At 42.4% G+C, this 16,110-nt stretch overlaps 1 protein-coding gene across 2 annotated transcripts in view; it reads right to left on the reverse strand.

The window, feature by feature from the left end:
- The window catches only part of gtf3c2 (general transcription factor IIIC, polypeptide 2, beta), a 144,450-nt gene that overhangs the window by 41,691 nt on the left and 86,649 nt on the right, over window positions 1-16,110 (reverse strand). For both annotated transcript variants that reach the window (XM_072557740.1, XM_072557749.1), the window contains 2 exons: window positions 9,512-9,543; window positions 9,272-9,401 (listed from right to left, as the gene is read on the reverse strand). In XM_072557740.1, coding sequence (XP_072413841.1) covers window positions 9,272-9,401; window positions 9,512-9,543 — 162 coding nt within the window. The remainder of the gene's footprint in view (window positions 1-9,271; window positions 9,402-9,511; window positions 9,544-16,110) is intronic.

A 16,110-nucleotide genomic window follows, 5' to 3' on the forward strand; every position in this document is an offset into this window, starting at 1 on the left:
TCATCAGAGGCAGAAAGCCTCTAGGGTGGAGAGATAAATGGTGGGTGGGCGAGGAGAAGGCAGCAAAGAGTACAATCGGGATGGAGGTGATAGGTCAGAGAGGGTGGTGGAGCGGATAGGTGGGAAGGGAGATGGGCAGGTAGGACAGGTCATAAGGACAGTGCAGAGCTGGAAGTTTGGAACTGAGGTAAGGTGGGGGGGGGGGGATGAGGAAACTGGTGAAGTCCACATTGATGTCCTGGGGTTGAAGTGTTCCAAGACAGAAGATGAGGTGTTCTTCCTCCAGGTGTTGGGTGGTGAGGGAGCGGTGGTGGAGGTGGCCCAGGACCTGCATGTGGAAGGGGGAGTTGAAATGTTGGGCCACGGGCAGTGGGGTTGATTGGTGCAGGTGTCCCAGAGATGTTTCCTGAAGCGCTCTGCTTGGAGGCATCCAGTCTCCCCAATGTAGAGGAGACCGCATCAGGAGCAATGGATACAATAAATGACATTGGTGGATGTGCAGGTGAAACTTTGATGGATGTAGAAGGCTCCTTTGAGGCCTTGGATCGTGGTGAGGGAGCTGGTGTGGGTGCAGGTTTTACAATTCCTGCGGTGGCAGGGGAGGGTGCCAGGACAGAAGGGTGGTTTGTTGAGGGGTGTGGACCTGACCAGGTAGTCACGGAAGGAATGATCTTCACGGAAAGCTGAAAAGGGTGGGGAGGGAAATATATCTCTGGTAGTGGGGTCCGTTTGGAGGTGACAGAAATGTCAGCGGATGATATGGTTAATGCAAAGGGTGGAAAGTGAGGACCATGGGGGGGGGGGGGGGGGGGGGGGTTCTGTCCTTGTTACGGTTGGAGGGGTGGGGTTTGAGGGCAGAGGTGTGGGATGTGGGTGAAATGCGTTGGAGGGTATCTTCAACTATGTGAGAAGGGAAATTGCAATCTCTAAAGAAGGAGGCCATCTGGTGTGTTCTGTGGTGGAACTGGTCCTCCTGGGAGCAGATACGGCGGAGGCGAGGAATTGGGAATACGGGATAGCATCTTTGCAGGTTGTAGGGTGGGAAGAGGTGTAAATCGAGGTAGCTGTTCTACGTAGCCATCTTCCATAGTTACACCGGCACCATTCCCCACCACTTCCTCGACTGCATTTGCGCCACGTCGTGCTCCTGCGAGGAGGTTGAGCAATTCATCAACTTCACCAACACATTCCACCCCGACCCTAAATTCACCTGGACCATTTCTGACACCTCCCTCCCCTTCCTGGACCTCTCTATCTCCATTATTGACGACCAACTTGACACTGACATTTTTTACAAACCCACCGACTCCCACAGCTACCTGGAATACACCTCTTCCCACCCTACCTCCTGCAAAAATGCCATCCCGTATTCCCAGTTTCCAGGCCTCCTCCACTGCCGCTCCCTCACCACCCGACACCTGGAGGAAGAATGCCTCATCTTCTGTCTCGGAACATTTCAACCCGAGGGCATCAATGTGGACTTCACCAGTTTCCTCATTTCCCCTCCCTCACCTTACCTCAATTCCAACCTTCCAGCTCAGCACTGACCTCATGACCTGTCCTACCTGCCAATCTCCCTTCGCACCTATCTGCTCCACCCTCCCCTCTGACCTATCACCTCCAACCCCATTCACCTATTGTAATCTTTGCTACCTTCTCCCCAGCAGCCCGCCCCCCTTTTAATTCTCCACCCTGGAGGCTTCCTGCCTCTATTCCTGATAAAGGGCTTTTGCCCGAAGCCTTGATTTTCCTGCTCCTCGAATGTTGCCTGACCTGCACGCTCATCCAAGATAACGAGATCTTTCTGGACAGGACCTTCATCGAGGTTATTACATCAAGCATGCCAGAAGAGAGTAGAAGGGAGAAGACGATGAGACAAGTGCAAGAGACCCCGCGGAAATCAGAAATTGGCATGGAGGCAGAGCCGAGGAGTCAGACATCACACAGAGCCGTGTAGTAGGAGACTCCATAGTGAGAGGGACTGAAAGGGGTTTCTGCGGCAACAGGTGGAATTTGAGGATGGTGTGTTGCTTCCTGATGCCAGGATTAAGGACATTGCAGACAGAGTGCAGGAAAGCCTCAAGGGCGAAGGTGAAAAGCCAGACGTGGCGGTGCATGTCGACACAAATGACGTTGTGAAAAAGAGGAGGGACATTCTACAGCGGGACTTCGGAGAACTCAGAAGACGGCTGAAAAGTAGAACATCCAGGGTGGTTATCTCCGGTTTGCTTCCAGCTCCTCGGGCTGGAGAAGACAGGAACAGGGAGATAATGGACTTGAATGTGTGGCTGGGGAGCTGGTGCAGGAAGCAAGGATTTAAATTCTTGGATCACTGGGGTTACGTTTAGCAGTAAGGATAAATTATATAAGAGGGACAGGTTGCACCTTAATAGATGGGGGACCAGCATTCTGGCAGGTAGGTTTGCCACTGCAACACAGCTGCGTTTAAACTAAATAGCGGGGGGAGGGGACAAACTGGAAGTTTAAGGAGGAGGTTAAATGGAAAATGAGAACGAGAGAAATCAAGAAAGACAACAGAATCAATGGAGCAGAAAACTCAAAAAAGGATCATGCCGTCAAGATCAAGTGAAATAGGGATTGATGGGGTGAGGGGAGTAACAAATTAAAAATATTATATATGAATGCACGAAGCATTAGAAATAAGGTGGATGAGCTTGAGGCTCATTTGGAAACTGGCAGTTATGATTTTCAGGGGATAACTGAGACGTGGCTTCAAGTGGACAGGGCCTGGGAAATGAATATTCAAGGCTATACATGCTATCATAAGGACAGACTGGCTGGCAGAGGGGGTGGGGTGGCCCTGTTGGTAAGGAATGATATTCAGTCCCTTGCGCGGGGGGGACCTAGAATCAGGGAATGTAGAATCACTATGGATAGAGCTGAGAAATTCTAAGGGTAGAAAGACCCTAATGGAAGTTTCAGCCTGGATGTAGTGCGTAAGTTGAATAAGGAGCTGAAATTGGCCTGTCGCAAAGATATTATTACAGTTGTTATGGGGGATTTCAACATGCAGGTAGACTGGGAGAATCAGGATGGTACTGGACCCCAAGAAAGGGAGTTTGTGGAGTGCCTCAGAGATGGATTCTTAGAACAGCTTGTGCTGGAGCCTACAAGGGAAAAAGCAATTCTGGATCTGGTGTTGTGCAACGAACCGGATTTGATCAGGGATCTCGAAGTAAAGGAGCCATTAGGAGGTAGTGACCACATTACAATAAAGCTTTAATTTGCAGTTTGAAAGGGAGAGGGTAGAATCAGAAGTGACAATATTTCAATTGAATAAGGAGAACTATGGAGCTATGAGGGAGGAGCTGGTGTATTCCACCAAAGTTCAATGGTGCAATACCCTAGCAGGGATGGCAGTGTAGCAACAATGGCAGGTAGTTCTGGGTATAACGCAGGATCAGTTCATTCCAAAAAGGAAGAAAGATCCTAAGTGGAGGCAGGGGTGGCCGTGGCTGACGAGGAATGTTAAGGACCATATAAGACAAAAGGTAAAAAGTATAACATAGCAAAGATGAGTGGGAAATCGGAGGACTGGGAAGCTTTTAAAGAACAACAGAGGAAATACAAGAAAAGGAAAAGGAAATACACAAAGAAAAAATTAGGTATGGAGATAAACTGGCCAAAAATATAAAGGAGGATAGTAAAGACTTTTTTAGGTATGTGAAAAGTAAAAAAATGGTTAAGACTAAAATTGGGCCCTCGAAGACAGAAAGGGGTGAATTTATTACAAAGAAATGGCAGAAGAGTTGAATTGGAACTTTAGATCTGTCTTCCCTGGTGAAGACAAGAGCAATCTCCCAGACGTAGTAGTGGCTGAAGGACCTGAACTGAAGGGAATTTATATTAGGCAGGAAACGGTGTTGGAGAGACTGTTAGGTCTGAAGGCTGATAAGTCCCCGGGACCTGATGGTCTGCATCCTGGGGTACTGAAGGAGGTGACTCTAGAAATCATGGATGCATTGGTGATCATTTTCCAATGTTCTATAGATTCAGGATCAGTTCCTGTGGATTGGAGGGTGACTAATGTTGTCTGACTTTTTAAGAAAGGAGGGAGAGAGAGAGAAAACAGAGAATTATAGACCAGTTAGTCTGACCTCAGCGGTGGGAAAAATTCTGGAGTCCATTATAAAGGACAAAATTATGACACATCTGCATAGCAGTAACAGGATAGATCAGAGTCAGCATGGATTTATGAAGGGGAAATCATGCTTGACTAATCTTCTGGAATTTTTTGAGGATGTAACTCTGAAGATGAACAAGGGCGATCTAGTGGATGTAGTATACCTGGACTTTCAGAAAGCCTTTGATAAAGTCCCACATAGGAGGGTAGTGAGCGAAATTAGGGCACATGGTATTAGGGACAAAATACTGACATGGATTGAAAATTGGTTGGCTGACAGGAAACAAAGAGTAGTGATAAACGGCTCCCTTTCAGAATGGCAGGAAGTGACCGCAGGGATCAGTGCTGGGACCGCAGCATTTTACAATGTACATTAATGATATAGATGAAGGTATTAAAAGTAATATTAGCAAATTTGCTGATGATACAAAGCTGGGTGGCAGGGTGAAATGTGAGGAGGATGTTAGGAGAATACAGGGTGACCTGGACAGGCTAGATGAGTGGACGGATGCAGGCAGATGCAGTTTTATGTGGATAAATGTGTGGTTATCCACTTTGGTGGCAAGAACAGGAAGGCAGATTACTACCTAAATGGAGTCAAGTTAGGTAAAGGGGCAGTACAACGAGATCTAGGTATTCTTGTACACGCAGGTACAGCAGGCAGTGAAGAAAGCTAATAGCATGCTGGCCTAATAACAAGAGGAATTGAGTATAGAAGCAAAGAGGTTCTTCTGCAGCTGTACAGGGCCCTGGTGAGACCACACCTGGAATATTGTGCACAGCTTTGGTCTCCAAATTTGAGGAAAGATATTCTGGCTATTGAGGGAGTGCAGCGTAGGTTCACAACGTCAATTCCCGGAATGGCAGGACTATCATACGTTGAAAGATTGGAGCGACTGGGCTTGTATACGTTTGAGTTTAGAAGGCTGAGAGGGGATCTCATTGAGACGTATATGATTATTAAAGGATTGGACATTCTGGAGGCAGGAAGCACGTTTCCGCTGATGGGTAAGTCCCAAACCAGAAGACACAGTTTAAAAATAAGGGGTAGGCCATTTAAAACAGAGTTGAGGAGAAACTTCTTCACCCAAAGTGGCGGGTGTATGGAGTGCTCTGCCCCAGAAGTCTGTGGAGGCCAAATCTCTGGATACTTTCAAGGAAGGAGTTGGATAAAGCTCTTAAGGATAGAGGAATCAAGGGTTATGGTGATAAGGCAGGAACAGGATACTGATTGAGGATGATCAGCCATGATCATAATGAATGGCGGTGCTGGCTCGAAGGGCAGAATGGCCTACTCCTGCACCTATTGTCTATTGTCTGCTGTGCTTTTCCAATGCCACTCTGATCTAAACTACTGAGTTTGACAATCAGCCAGGATCGTGATGAATGGCAGAGAAGTCTTGAAGGGCCTGATGGTCTCCTCCTACTCCTACCTTCTATGTTTCCATTCTCCACAATAAGCACTGAATCTCACTCATATCCTGTCATTCCCACACACAGGTGGTCTTACAGATCTTTCAGGGGCCCTATTCTCTCCCTAGTTCCTCTTTTGTACTTATTTGTAGAATCTCTCTGGATTCTCCTTAACCTTATTTGCCAAAGCTATCTCATGCCCCTTTTTTGCACCACCCCCTCTGATTTCCTTCTTAAGTGTACTTCTACTGCCTTTATACATGCCCAGATTCACTCGATCTCTGCCATCAATATCTGATATATGCTTCCTTCTTTTTCTTGACCAAAACCTCAATTTCTCTAGATACCTAGCATTCCCTATACGTACCATCCTTTCCCTTCACCCTGGTAGGAACGCACTGTCTCTGGACTGTCATTATCTGACTTTTGAAGATTGCCCATTTTCCAGCTGTCCCTCTCCCTGTGAATTTCTGCCCCCAATTAACTTTTGAAAATTCTTGCCTAATAATTCTGTTAAAATTGGCCTTCTTCCAATTTAGAACTTCAACTTTTAGATCTGGTGTACACCTTTTCATTACGATTTTAAAACTAATAGAATTATGGTCACTGACCCCACAGCACTCCCCCACCCCGCCGGCACCTCAGTCATCTGCCCTGCCTTATTTCCTAAGAGAAGATCAAGCTTTACTCCTTCTTTCGTAAGTACATCCACATAGTGAATCAGAAACTTTTCTTATATATACTTAATAAATTCCTCTCCATTCAAGCCCTTAACACTGTGGCAGTCCCAGTCTATATTTGGAAAGTTGAAAACTCCTCCCATTACCACCCTATTATTCTTACAGATAACTGAGACCTCCGTACACATTTGTTTCTCAATTTCCCGCTGACTATATACGGGGTCCACAATACAATCTCAATAAGGTGGTCATCCATTTGTTGTTTCTCAGTTCCACCCAAACAATTTCCCTGGATGTATTCCCAGGAATATCCAAGTACAGCTGTAACGTTATCTTAATCAAAAACATCACTCCTTTTCCATTCTATCCTTTCTATAGCATTAAGCTGCCAATCCTGCCCATCATTGAGCCACATCTCCATGATTGTTATGGTATGCCAGTTCCATGTCCCCAACCATGCCCTGCATTCATGTCAGGCCTCTTGCATTGAAGTAAATGCAGTTTAATTTATCAGTCATTTCTCAATCTCTGTTTTGTTCCTGCCTGCCCTGACTTGCTCCTTTTTTCAACTGCACAAATCATCCTGAGCAGCTCTAGGAAATCTCCCTATCAATATATTAGCCCCCTTCCAATTCAGGTGCAATCTGTCCTTCTTATCCAGGCCACTTCTATCCCAGAAGAGATTCCAATGATCCCAAAACATGAATCCCTCTCCCCTTCACCAGCTCCTTAGCCACACATTCATCTGCTCTACCCTTCTATTCCTACTCTCACTAGCCCATGGCACTGGGAGTAAACCGTTGGGGACCTGTTTTTAAAATTCCTGCCTAACTTCCAATATTCTCTCCTCAGAATGCTGCTCTTTTCTCTTCCCATGTCGTCCGTTCCAAAGTGTACAATGACCCCCTGCTGGTCCCTCTTCCCTTTGAGAATATTCTGCATACTCTGAGATATCCTTGGGTCCTGGCACCAGGGAGGCAACACATCATTCTGATGTCTTGTTGTCGGCCACAGAAATGTCTGTCTGTGCCTCTGACTGGACAATCCCCTACGACAATTGATCGTTTGGAACCTGATGTAGCCCTCATTACATTAGAGCTAGTTCCGGTACAAGAAACCTGGCTGTCAGTGTTTCATTCCCCCTAGAGGCCGTCATTCCCTACATTTTCCAAAACAGCACACTTGCTTGAGATGGGGATAGTCACAAGAGTCTCTGCTTTACCTGCCTTCTTCTCTTACTTTTCTGAGATAATCCTTCTATCTGACCATATCTGCGGTTTTCTACCTTCCTGCAACTGCTACCCATCACACCCACTAGCTCCTGTAAATTTGTCATTGCCTCTAACAGCTGCTCCAACCTGTCCGTGCGATCCAACAGGATTTGCAAACAAACACACATTCTGAAGACATAATCACTAACAACATGGGAAAGCTCCATAATGTCCCACATCTAACAGGAAAAGCACACCAGGAAAAGCCGTCTGCGCATCTTACCAATCTAGAAAATAACCCAGTCTTACTGATCTAAGACTCCTGCTCCAGGATAACTTAGTACCTATGTTTTATATTTTTATCGTTTAAGCAAGAGACTGATCTCAATAAAACATATAATTTAAAAAATCCACTCCACTCACGATTGTAGATTTTTTAAAACACCGATAAGGGTACACTTTAAAAATACCACTTAGCTGCTCCCCTGCTGTAAGTTCCCCACCAAGGTCAGCTGTGTAATTGAAGAAACAACTAAAAATGCTGGAGTGTAACCTAAGGAACTTCTATGGCTATATCATGTGGTGGAAATGCCTGGCCTCCAATAAAACTATGCAAAAGTGAGGACTGCAGCTGCTGGAAATCACAGTCTAGATTAGAGTGGTACTGGAAAAGCACAGCAGTTCAGGCAGCATTCGAGGAGCAGCAAAATTGACGTTTCAGGCAAAAGCCCTTCATCGGGAATGAAAGAAAGGACTTTTGCTTGAAACCGATTTTCCTGCTCCTCTGATGCTGCCTTACCTGTTGTGCTTTTCCAGCACCACTCTAAGTTAGTCTCCAATAAAACTATCTTTATGCTAGGAATGACTCCAATCAGAGCTTTCTCCCTGATGCTCACTAACTTAAATTTTACTAGGGCTCCTTGATACCACTCTTGGTCAAATGCTGCTTTGATGAAAATGTCAACATTCCCATCTTACTTTTGGGATGCTACTTTTTTGTTCACCTTCAGACCATGGCTGCAAAGAAGTCTGTAGCCAAATGATCCTGACATTGAAAATGAGCATTGATCATCAGCTTATGATGAATAAGCCTAGATTGGGTGGATCCAGTTTTTTGTGGATGGGACATAATAGACAATTTTCTGCATTTTTCAGTGTATGTAAATGTACTGAAACTTAGCAGTATCCAGAATCAATGTTGAGGATTTGCAAGCCACTTTCCCCCAACTGTAAACCACTGTGACACCCTCTTGGGCAGGTCTGTCCTGCTGGTGAGAAAGGACATACCAAAGCATGATTTTATAGACATTTAGGACATTCAATGACTATGATTATGTCAGATGTTAACGAACTAGTTCATGTTTGCAAGCCTCCCAGTATTACTGAAGGGGACTTGCAAGATTAACTGTGTAAGGTACGCTTTTATTGTTTTGTCTCCTTCTGGTTTTATTCTTATTTGACTTCTCAGTAGCATCTTGATAGAAAAGATTGGCATGCTAGGCCATTACAAACAGGCTACATTGTTGAGAGTCTTGATCACATATAGGACACACCAAGTAAGGATGGCAGATTTCCTTTTTTTAAAAAAATCAGACATGGGACATAATATACAATTCTGAAGTTATGGATAGTGGTCTGAATAGGCAATAGATTAAAATACATTTTTCAATATTATTGTATGCAAGTACTGTACCTGCAGTGAAACTTACTAGTGCTTGATTTAAGATTATTTGAAGGCCCCCTCAAATCAGATTAGACTGTAGAGACCTAATTATTGGAGGAAAGGAAGAAATTTAAATTTCAAAATTCAAACTGCTACATACCATCATAAAAACCTGCTGCCAAATATTCATGTTCACCAACTGGCATCCAGTCAAGGCAGAAACATTGCCCACATTGTGTAGAACCACTAAACTGGACTGATCCAATCTCCAGAATTACAGTACATTGAACCTGCAAAGTAATAATGATGTCCTGTGATTTTTAAAAACACTAGATTGATTTGTGAAAGTTTAAAGTTTGATTAGTTTAGATCCTTCTAGGTAAAATGTTTAATTACTTACCTTGCATATGATTGGCCCTTTAGTAGACGAAGCTGTAAAAATGAAAAACAAGACTTAACATAATGAAGAATATTGGATAATCTGACAAACACCACGAAGAATAGCATTTAGTATTTAAATAATGCAACCATATATTTTAAATTACATTATCACTAATAAGACATTTAGATATAATATTTTGTTTTTATATGAGCACAGAACATATGCTTAAGCTGGTATGAAGTGGTGTGGTTGAATTTAGCAATTGTACTTCAATGCCTTTTATATTAAAAATATTTCACTATCTTTGTTGATCAGCATTTCTGCTTCAGGAGTGCTCCTTTCAAACTAATACTTAAATTGTTCAATTCTTGAAGATTTCCACATGACATTAGCCACTGGAAAATTTAGAGATATTTACATGTCCACTGACATGAACATAGGCCTTTCAAAAGCACTGGTCAATTAGATTTTGCAGCGAAAAAAGATTTACTTTAGAAAGTACATCAATAATCTTTGCAACTTACAGCCAATAAAACATGACTGGCACTGCACCTTAACTTTAAATTGGTCTAGTTTACAGTAAGAATAAGGGTAAAGTGTAAAAAGTAAAGGGTAAAATCATTTATTAATAAAAGAGGACACAAACTTCCAACTATATTAATGTAGTTTGCCTCCATTAAAAAAATGTCCCAAGATGCTTCACACGCAAACTATAAAACAAAGTACACCACTGAGTTTAAGATTACATGAGGTAATCATAAGTTTGGTCAAACAGATAGGCTTTAAGCAGTGTCTTAAAAGAGTAACGCAAATTGGTGCAGGGAGGTAATTCCAGAGCGTGGGAGCCAGGTAACTCAACTCAGATAAAAGCAAAACATTGTAGATGCTGGAAATCTGAGGTGCTGCAGAAGCTGAGTATGTCTGGTAGCATCCATGGAGAATATAAAGAGAGTTAAATGTTTTGAGTCCAGTGTAACTCTCCTTCGGAATTGTTCCAAGGAGGAGACATACCAGACACAAAACATTAACTCTGTTTTTCTCTCTACAGTTGTTGCCAGACTGCTGAGTTTCTGCAGCACTTTCTGCTTTTAACTCAACAAAGGTAAGTCAATTCACTCCAAATGGTGGGGCGTTTAAAATTGGGGATCCACAGGAGATCTGAATTGGACAAGCACAAAGACCACGAAGGGTTAACGGGCAGGGGGAGATTCTGGAGCTCGGAGGAGGAAGGCTAAGGAGATATCTGTTACTTGATCTGGAGCCAATGTGGGTCTGCAAGGACAGGGATGATAGACAAATGGGACTGGCTATTAATTATGGGCAGTTGAATTCTGGTTGACTACAAGTTTACTGAGGTTACAAAACGTGAGACACCAGCCAGGAGAGCATTTGAATCGCCCTGTTCACAAGTAGCAAAACCATAAATGAGAACTTCAGCAGCAGACAAGCTGAGACAAGATGAAACTGGACGTTATGGTGATGGAAAAGTGGTTTTAGTGGTCTTAATGGTTAAGAAATAAGGTAATTATTGTAAAATTTGCTCTGCTCCTACACAAACTTCACTCTGAGATGTGACACTCAAATATGCAGGGTATGAAGTCCCATTTGTACCTGCAAGATATGAACTAAACATGATCCAAAAATTAGTCAATTTTTAAAAATGTGAAAACACATTTCTTAAGATTTTTGTTGTTGGAAAATTAAATTGTAATACTTTATTAAACTTTCTAAGTTTCACCTTTCATTACTCTTTTCATTCCATATTTTGATTGCTGTACAATTAGTATATTGAATTAAACATGTAAGTTATAGCTTCTATTTTTTAACCCTTACTGCTCATTTACAATCCTTCAATCTAATTCAGTATTTTGCCTTGCTCAGACTGGTCCTACATTCCCCATAGAGAGTGATGTCTGTTTCTGACAGCTAATCAATTGCTATGGATAAGCTCACAAAAAGTCTATAAGTATAATTAATCATTAAGTAATTGCATAATTGGACCAATATTTTTGCCCTGGAAGTTGAGCTGTATATAGGCCAAAGTTATTTTCTAGTCGGTAAAATAAAAAAATTTAAATTGTGTACATAAAACATGTAACACACTACTGGATATATATGTAACCAGTAAATAATCAGAATATGAAATAATATTGGCTTGACAATAAATACTAACAAGTTTTCCATTACGTGCCTCATGTATTGCGTTTTAATGATGCAAGTGTTTAATCATGATTTTAAAGATATAATATTTTTCTACGATGAAGTAGTTAAACTGCTTTGTCTTTGAAGACTGGGATGCTCAACTTTAGGCCAAAGATAAACAAATTAAGCAGATTGGCCATGCAAAATTGCCCATAGTGTCCAGTGTGTGCATTAGCCATGGGAAATGCAGGACCATAGGGATATAGTGAGGGAGTATTTGGGATGCTTTTCAGAGAACTGGTATGGGCTTAATAGGCTGAATGGCCTGCTTCAACACAATAGGGCTTCTATGAAGGACTATACAGCATACAATGTCACAAGTGTTATATACCGTACAGTATATAATATTACCCTCTCCCTAACACATTGTTTAATCCCTTGGTGGCCAAGATTTCTATTGATCACTAAATAAACACAGTTAAAATTCACACAACACCAGGTTATAGTCCAACAGGTTTATTTGGAAGCACTAGCCTTCAGAGTGCTGCTCCTTCATCAGGTGATTGTGAAGAATAAGATTGTAAGACACAGAATTTATATCAAACTTTATAGTGTGATGTAACTAAAACTATGTATTGAAAAAGACCTGGATTGTTTGTTAAGTTTCTCATCTTTTAGAATGACCATGTTGGTTTCAGTTCTTTCATAAGTAAATTGCAAAACATTTTTTTTTAAAAATGTTACATTCTCAAGTGAACTTTAACAATTGATGTCATGTCAGCCCAGATAAGGTATTGAAGGTGTTAGCTCCCTGTGAGGCTGTCTGTGTCAGACTGATTTTAATCTAAAAAACAAATTTACAGAATCTTACATGGATTGATGCAGTTTTTGAGCAAGTAAAATGTAATTCTGCAAGTAGAAATTCAGCCCAGAAACTTATACGTGTATGTGTGCATGTGAGTGTGCGCGTGTGGGTTTGGGGGGGGGGGGGGGGGGGGGGGGGGGAGGGTGGATGGTTATGGATCTTACTGGTTTCTATCTTAAAGCTGTTCTTCTGAGTAGGTAGTAAAGTCACCTATTCAAAGCTCAAGGTGTTCTTATTTCAATATGCATCTTGGAATCTGAGAACACATCTTCTAGCACCAAGTGCTATATTAACAAGTGAACAGAATGGGGAAACCGTTGTGGCTTCTCTCCCAAAGTTGGCAGGAAGAAAATCTTGTTCCAGACTAGGCCCAAACAGAAACAGGTTTTTGCATGAGATAGAACACAGAGGAACAGGCCCTTTGGCCCACTATGTCTTGTGCAGATCATGTTACCATTCTAAATTAACTCCATCTGTTTGCACATAGTCCCTAATCCTCAATTCCCTTCCTGTTCAAGTGTCTATCACGTGCCTCTTCAATGCTGCTTCTATCACCTCCCCTAGCAGCACATTCCAGGTACCTACCACTCTGTGGTAGATAGAAACCAGCTTTAAGATAGAAACCAGTGAGATCCACCCACCCTCCAACCCACACGCGCACACTCACATGCACACATACATGTATAAGTTTCTGGGGTGAATTTCTACTTGCAGAATTACATTTTACTTGCTCAAAAACTGCATCAATCCATGTAAGATTCTGTAAATTTGTTTTTTAGATTAAAATCAGTCTGACACAGACAGCCTCACAGGGAGCTAACACCTTCAATACCTTATCTGGGCTGACATGACATCAATTGTTAAAGTTCACTTGAGAATGTAACATTTTCAAAAAAACGTTTTGCAATTTACTTATGAAAGAACTGAAACCAACATGGTCATTCTAAAAGACGAGAAACTTAAACAATCCAGGTCTTTTTCAATACATAATTTTAGTTACATCACACTATAAAGTTTGATATAAATTCTGTGTCTTACAATCTTATTCTTCACAATCACCTGATGAAGGAGCAGCGCTCTGAAGGCTAGTGCTTCCAAATAAACCTGTTGGACTATAACCTGGTGTTGTGTGAATTTTAAAAAATTACCTCACACAGCTCCTTTAAATTTTTCCAATCTTGCTTTAAACCTACACTCCTTTGTATTTGACATTTCAAACGTGGGGAAAAAAAGACTCTGACTATGCATGCCTTTCATAATTTCTATCAGGTCACTCTCAGCCTTTGATGCAAAAACAAATTCAAGTTTGTCCATACAGCTGTCACGCTCCAATCCAGGCAATGTCGTGTAAACTGCTTTTGCATTTTCTCTAAAACCTCCACATCATCCCCATAATGTGATGGCCAGAATGGCACACAACACTCAAATGTGACTCAAATGAAGTCTTAAACAGCTGCAACATGGCTTGCAAACTTTTATATTCAATTCTGCAAATGGTGAAGGTAAGCATACCATCTTCTTTACTACCTGTGTTGCCACTTTCAGGGAGCTATGGACTTTCACCCCAAGATGTCTCTGTCCATCAATGCTTCTCAGTGAATGTACAACAGAAATGTTGAGGTTGTTTAGGGAGCACTTACTACGAGTGCTGGATTGGTTTGTCCCACTGAGGCAAGGAAGGGATGGTAAGGTGAAGGAACCTGCGATGACAAGAGATGTTGCACATCTATTCAAGAGGAAGAAGGAAGCTTATTTAAGGTTGAGGAAGCAAGGATCAGACAGGACTCAAGGGTTACAATGTAGCCAGGAAGGAACTGAAGAATGGACTTAGGTGAGCTGGAAGGGGGCATGAAAAAGCCTTCGTGAATAAGATTAAGGTGTTCTACACTTAGGTGAGGAACAAGAGGCTGGCCAGAGTGAGGGTACGGCTGATCATGGATAGTGGAGGGAACTTGTGCCTGGAGTTGAGGTGGTAGGGGAGGTCCTTAATGAATACTTTGCTTCAGTATCCACTAGTCGTTTGTGACGACAGTGTGAAACAGACTGATATGCTCAAACAGGTTGATGTTAAGGAGGAGGATTTTGGAAATTTTGAAAAACGTGAGGTTAGATAAGTCCCTGAGCCAGAAGGGATATACCCAAGGTTAACGAGGGAAGAGACTGCCGCACCTTTGGTGATGATCTTGTGTCCTCACGGTCCACGGGAGTAGTACTAGATGATTGGAGGGTGACAAATGTTATTCCTTGTTCAAGAAAAGTGAATTGAGATAATCCTGGAAAATACAGTATTACAGTCAGTGGTGGACAAATTATTGGAGAGGATTCTGACAGACAGGATTTATGATTTCTTGGAAAAGCATAGCTTGATTAGAGATAGTCAGCATGGCTTTGTGAGGGGCAGATCATGCCTCGCAAGCATTCCAGAATTCTTTGAGAATGTGGCAAAACACATGAAGGTACAGAAGTGGATAGGGTGTATATGGATTTTAGCAAGGTATTTTATAAGGCTCCCCATGGTAGGCTCATTCACAAAGTAAGGAGGCATGGGATACAGGGAAATTTGACTGTCTGGATATGGAATTGGCTGGCCCATATAAAACAGAGGGTGGTAGTAGACGGAAAGTATTCAGCCTGGAGCTTGGTGACCAGTGGTGTTCCGCAGAGATCTGTTCTGGGTCCTCTGCTCCTTGTGATGTTTATAAATGATTTGGATGAGGAAGTGGAAGGGTGGGTTAATAAGTTTGCCGATGATACGAACGTTGGCAGAGTTGTGGATAGTGGAGGGCTGTTGTCGGTTAAAACAGGACATTGACAGGATGCAGAACTGAGCTGAGAAGTGGCAGACGGAGTTCAGCCTGGAAAAGTGTGAAGTGATTCACTTTTAAAGATCAAATTTAAATGCAGATCACAGGGTTAAAGGCAGGATTGTTGATAGTGTAGAGAAACAGAAGGATCCTGGGGTCCACGTCCATAGATACCTCAAAGTTGCCACCCAAATTGATAGGGTTGTTAAGGTGGTGTATGGTGTGTTGGCTTTCATTAACAGGGGTAGCCTGAACTAGAGGGTATATCTTTTTTTTCATGAAGAAATGTTGAGATAGCTAGGGCTTTTCTTATTGACGTGAAGAAAGATGAGAGTTGACTTGTTAGAGGTGTACAAGAGGATGAGAGGCATTCAGACATTGGATAGCCAGAGATTTTTTTCCCAGGCCAGAAATGTCTATTATGAGGGGGCATAATTTTTAAGTAATTGGACGAAGGTTTAGGGAAGACTTCAGAGGTAGGTTCTTTACGCAGATGGTAGTTGAGTCAGATACATTAGGGACATTTAAGCGATTCTCAGATTAACACATGGATAATAGCGAAATGAAGGGTGAGTTAGTTTAATCTCAGTCTAGGATAAAAGGTCTGCACAACATTGAAGGCCAAAGGGCTTGTACTATGCTGTACTGTTTTATGTTCTATAACCACCTAAAAAATTATGGAATGAAGATTACTTCCTAAACAGCTCCCTCATTGTAACTTCAATTACCTGGCCAGGCTCATTTCCCAATAGAGGGTCTCTGTAAAGTACGGTCTCTTCCATTTTGGAATATCTACATATTATTTC

The sequence above is a fragment of the Chiloscyllium punctatum genome, chromosome 3 (assembly GCF_047496795.1).
Source record: "Chiloscyllium punctatum isolate Juve2018m chromosome 3, sChiPun1.3, whole genome shotgun sequence".
NCBI classification, from domain to species: Eukaryota; Metazoa; Chordata; class Chondrichthyes; order Orectolobiformes; family Hemiscylliidae; genus Chiloscyllium; species Chiloscyllium punctatum.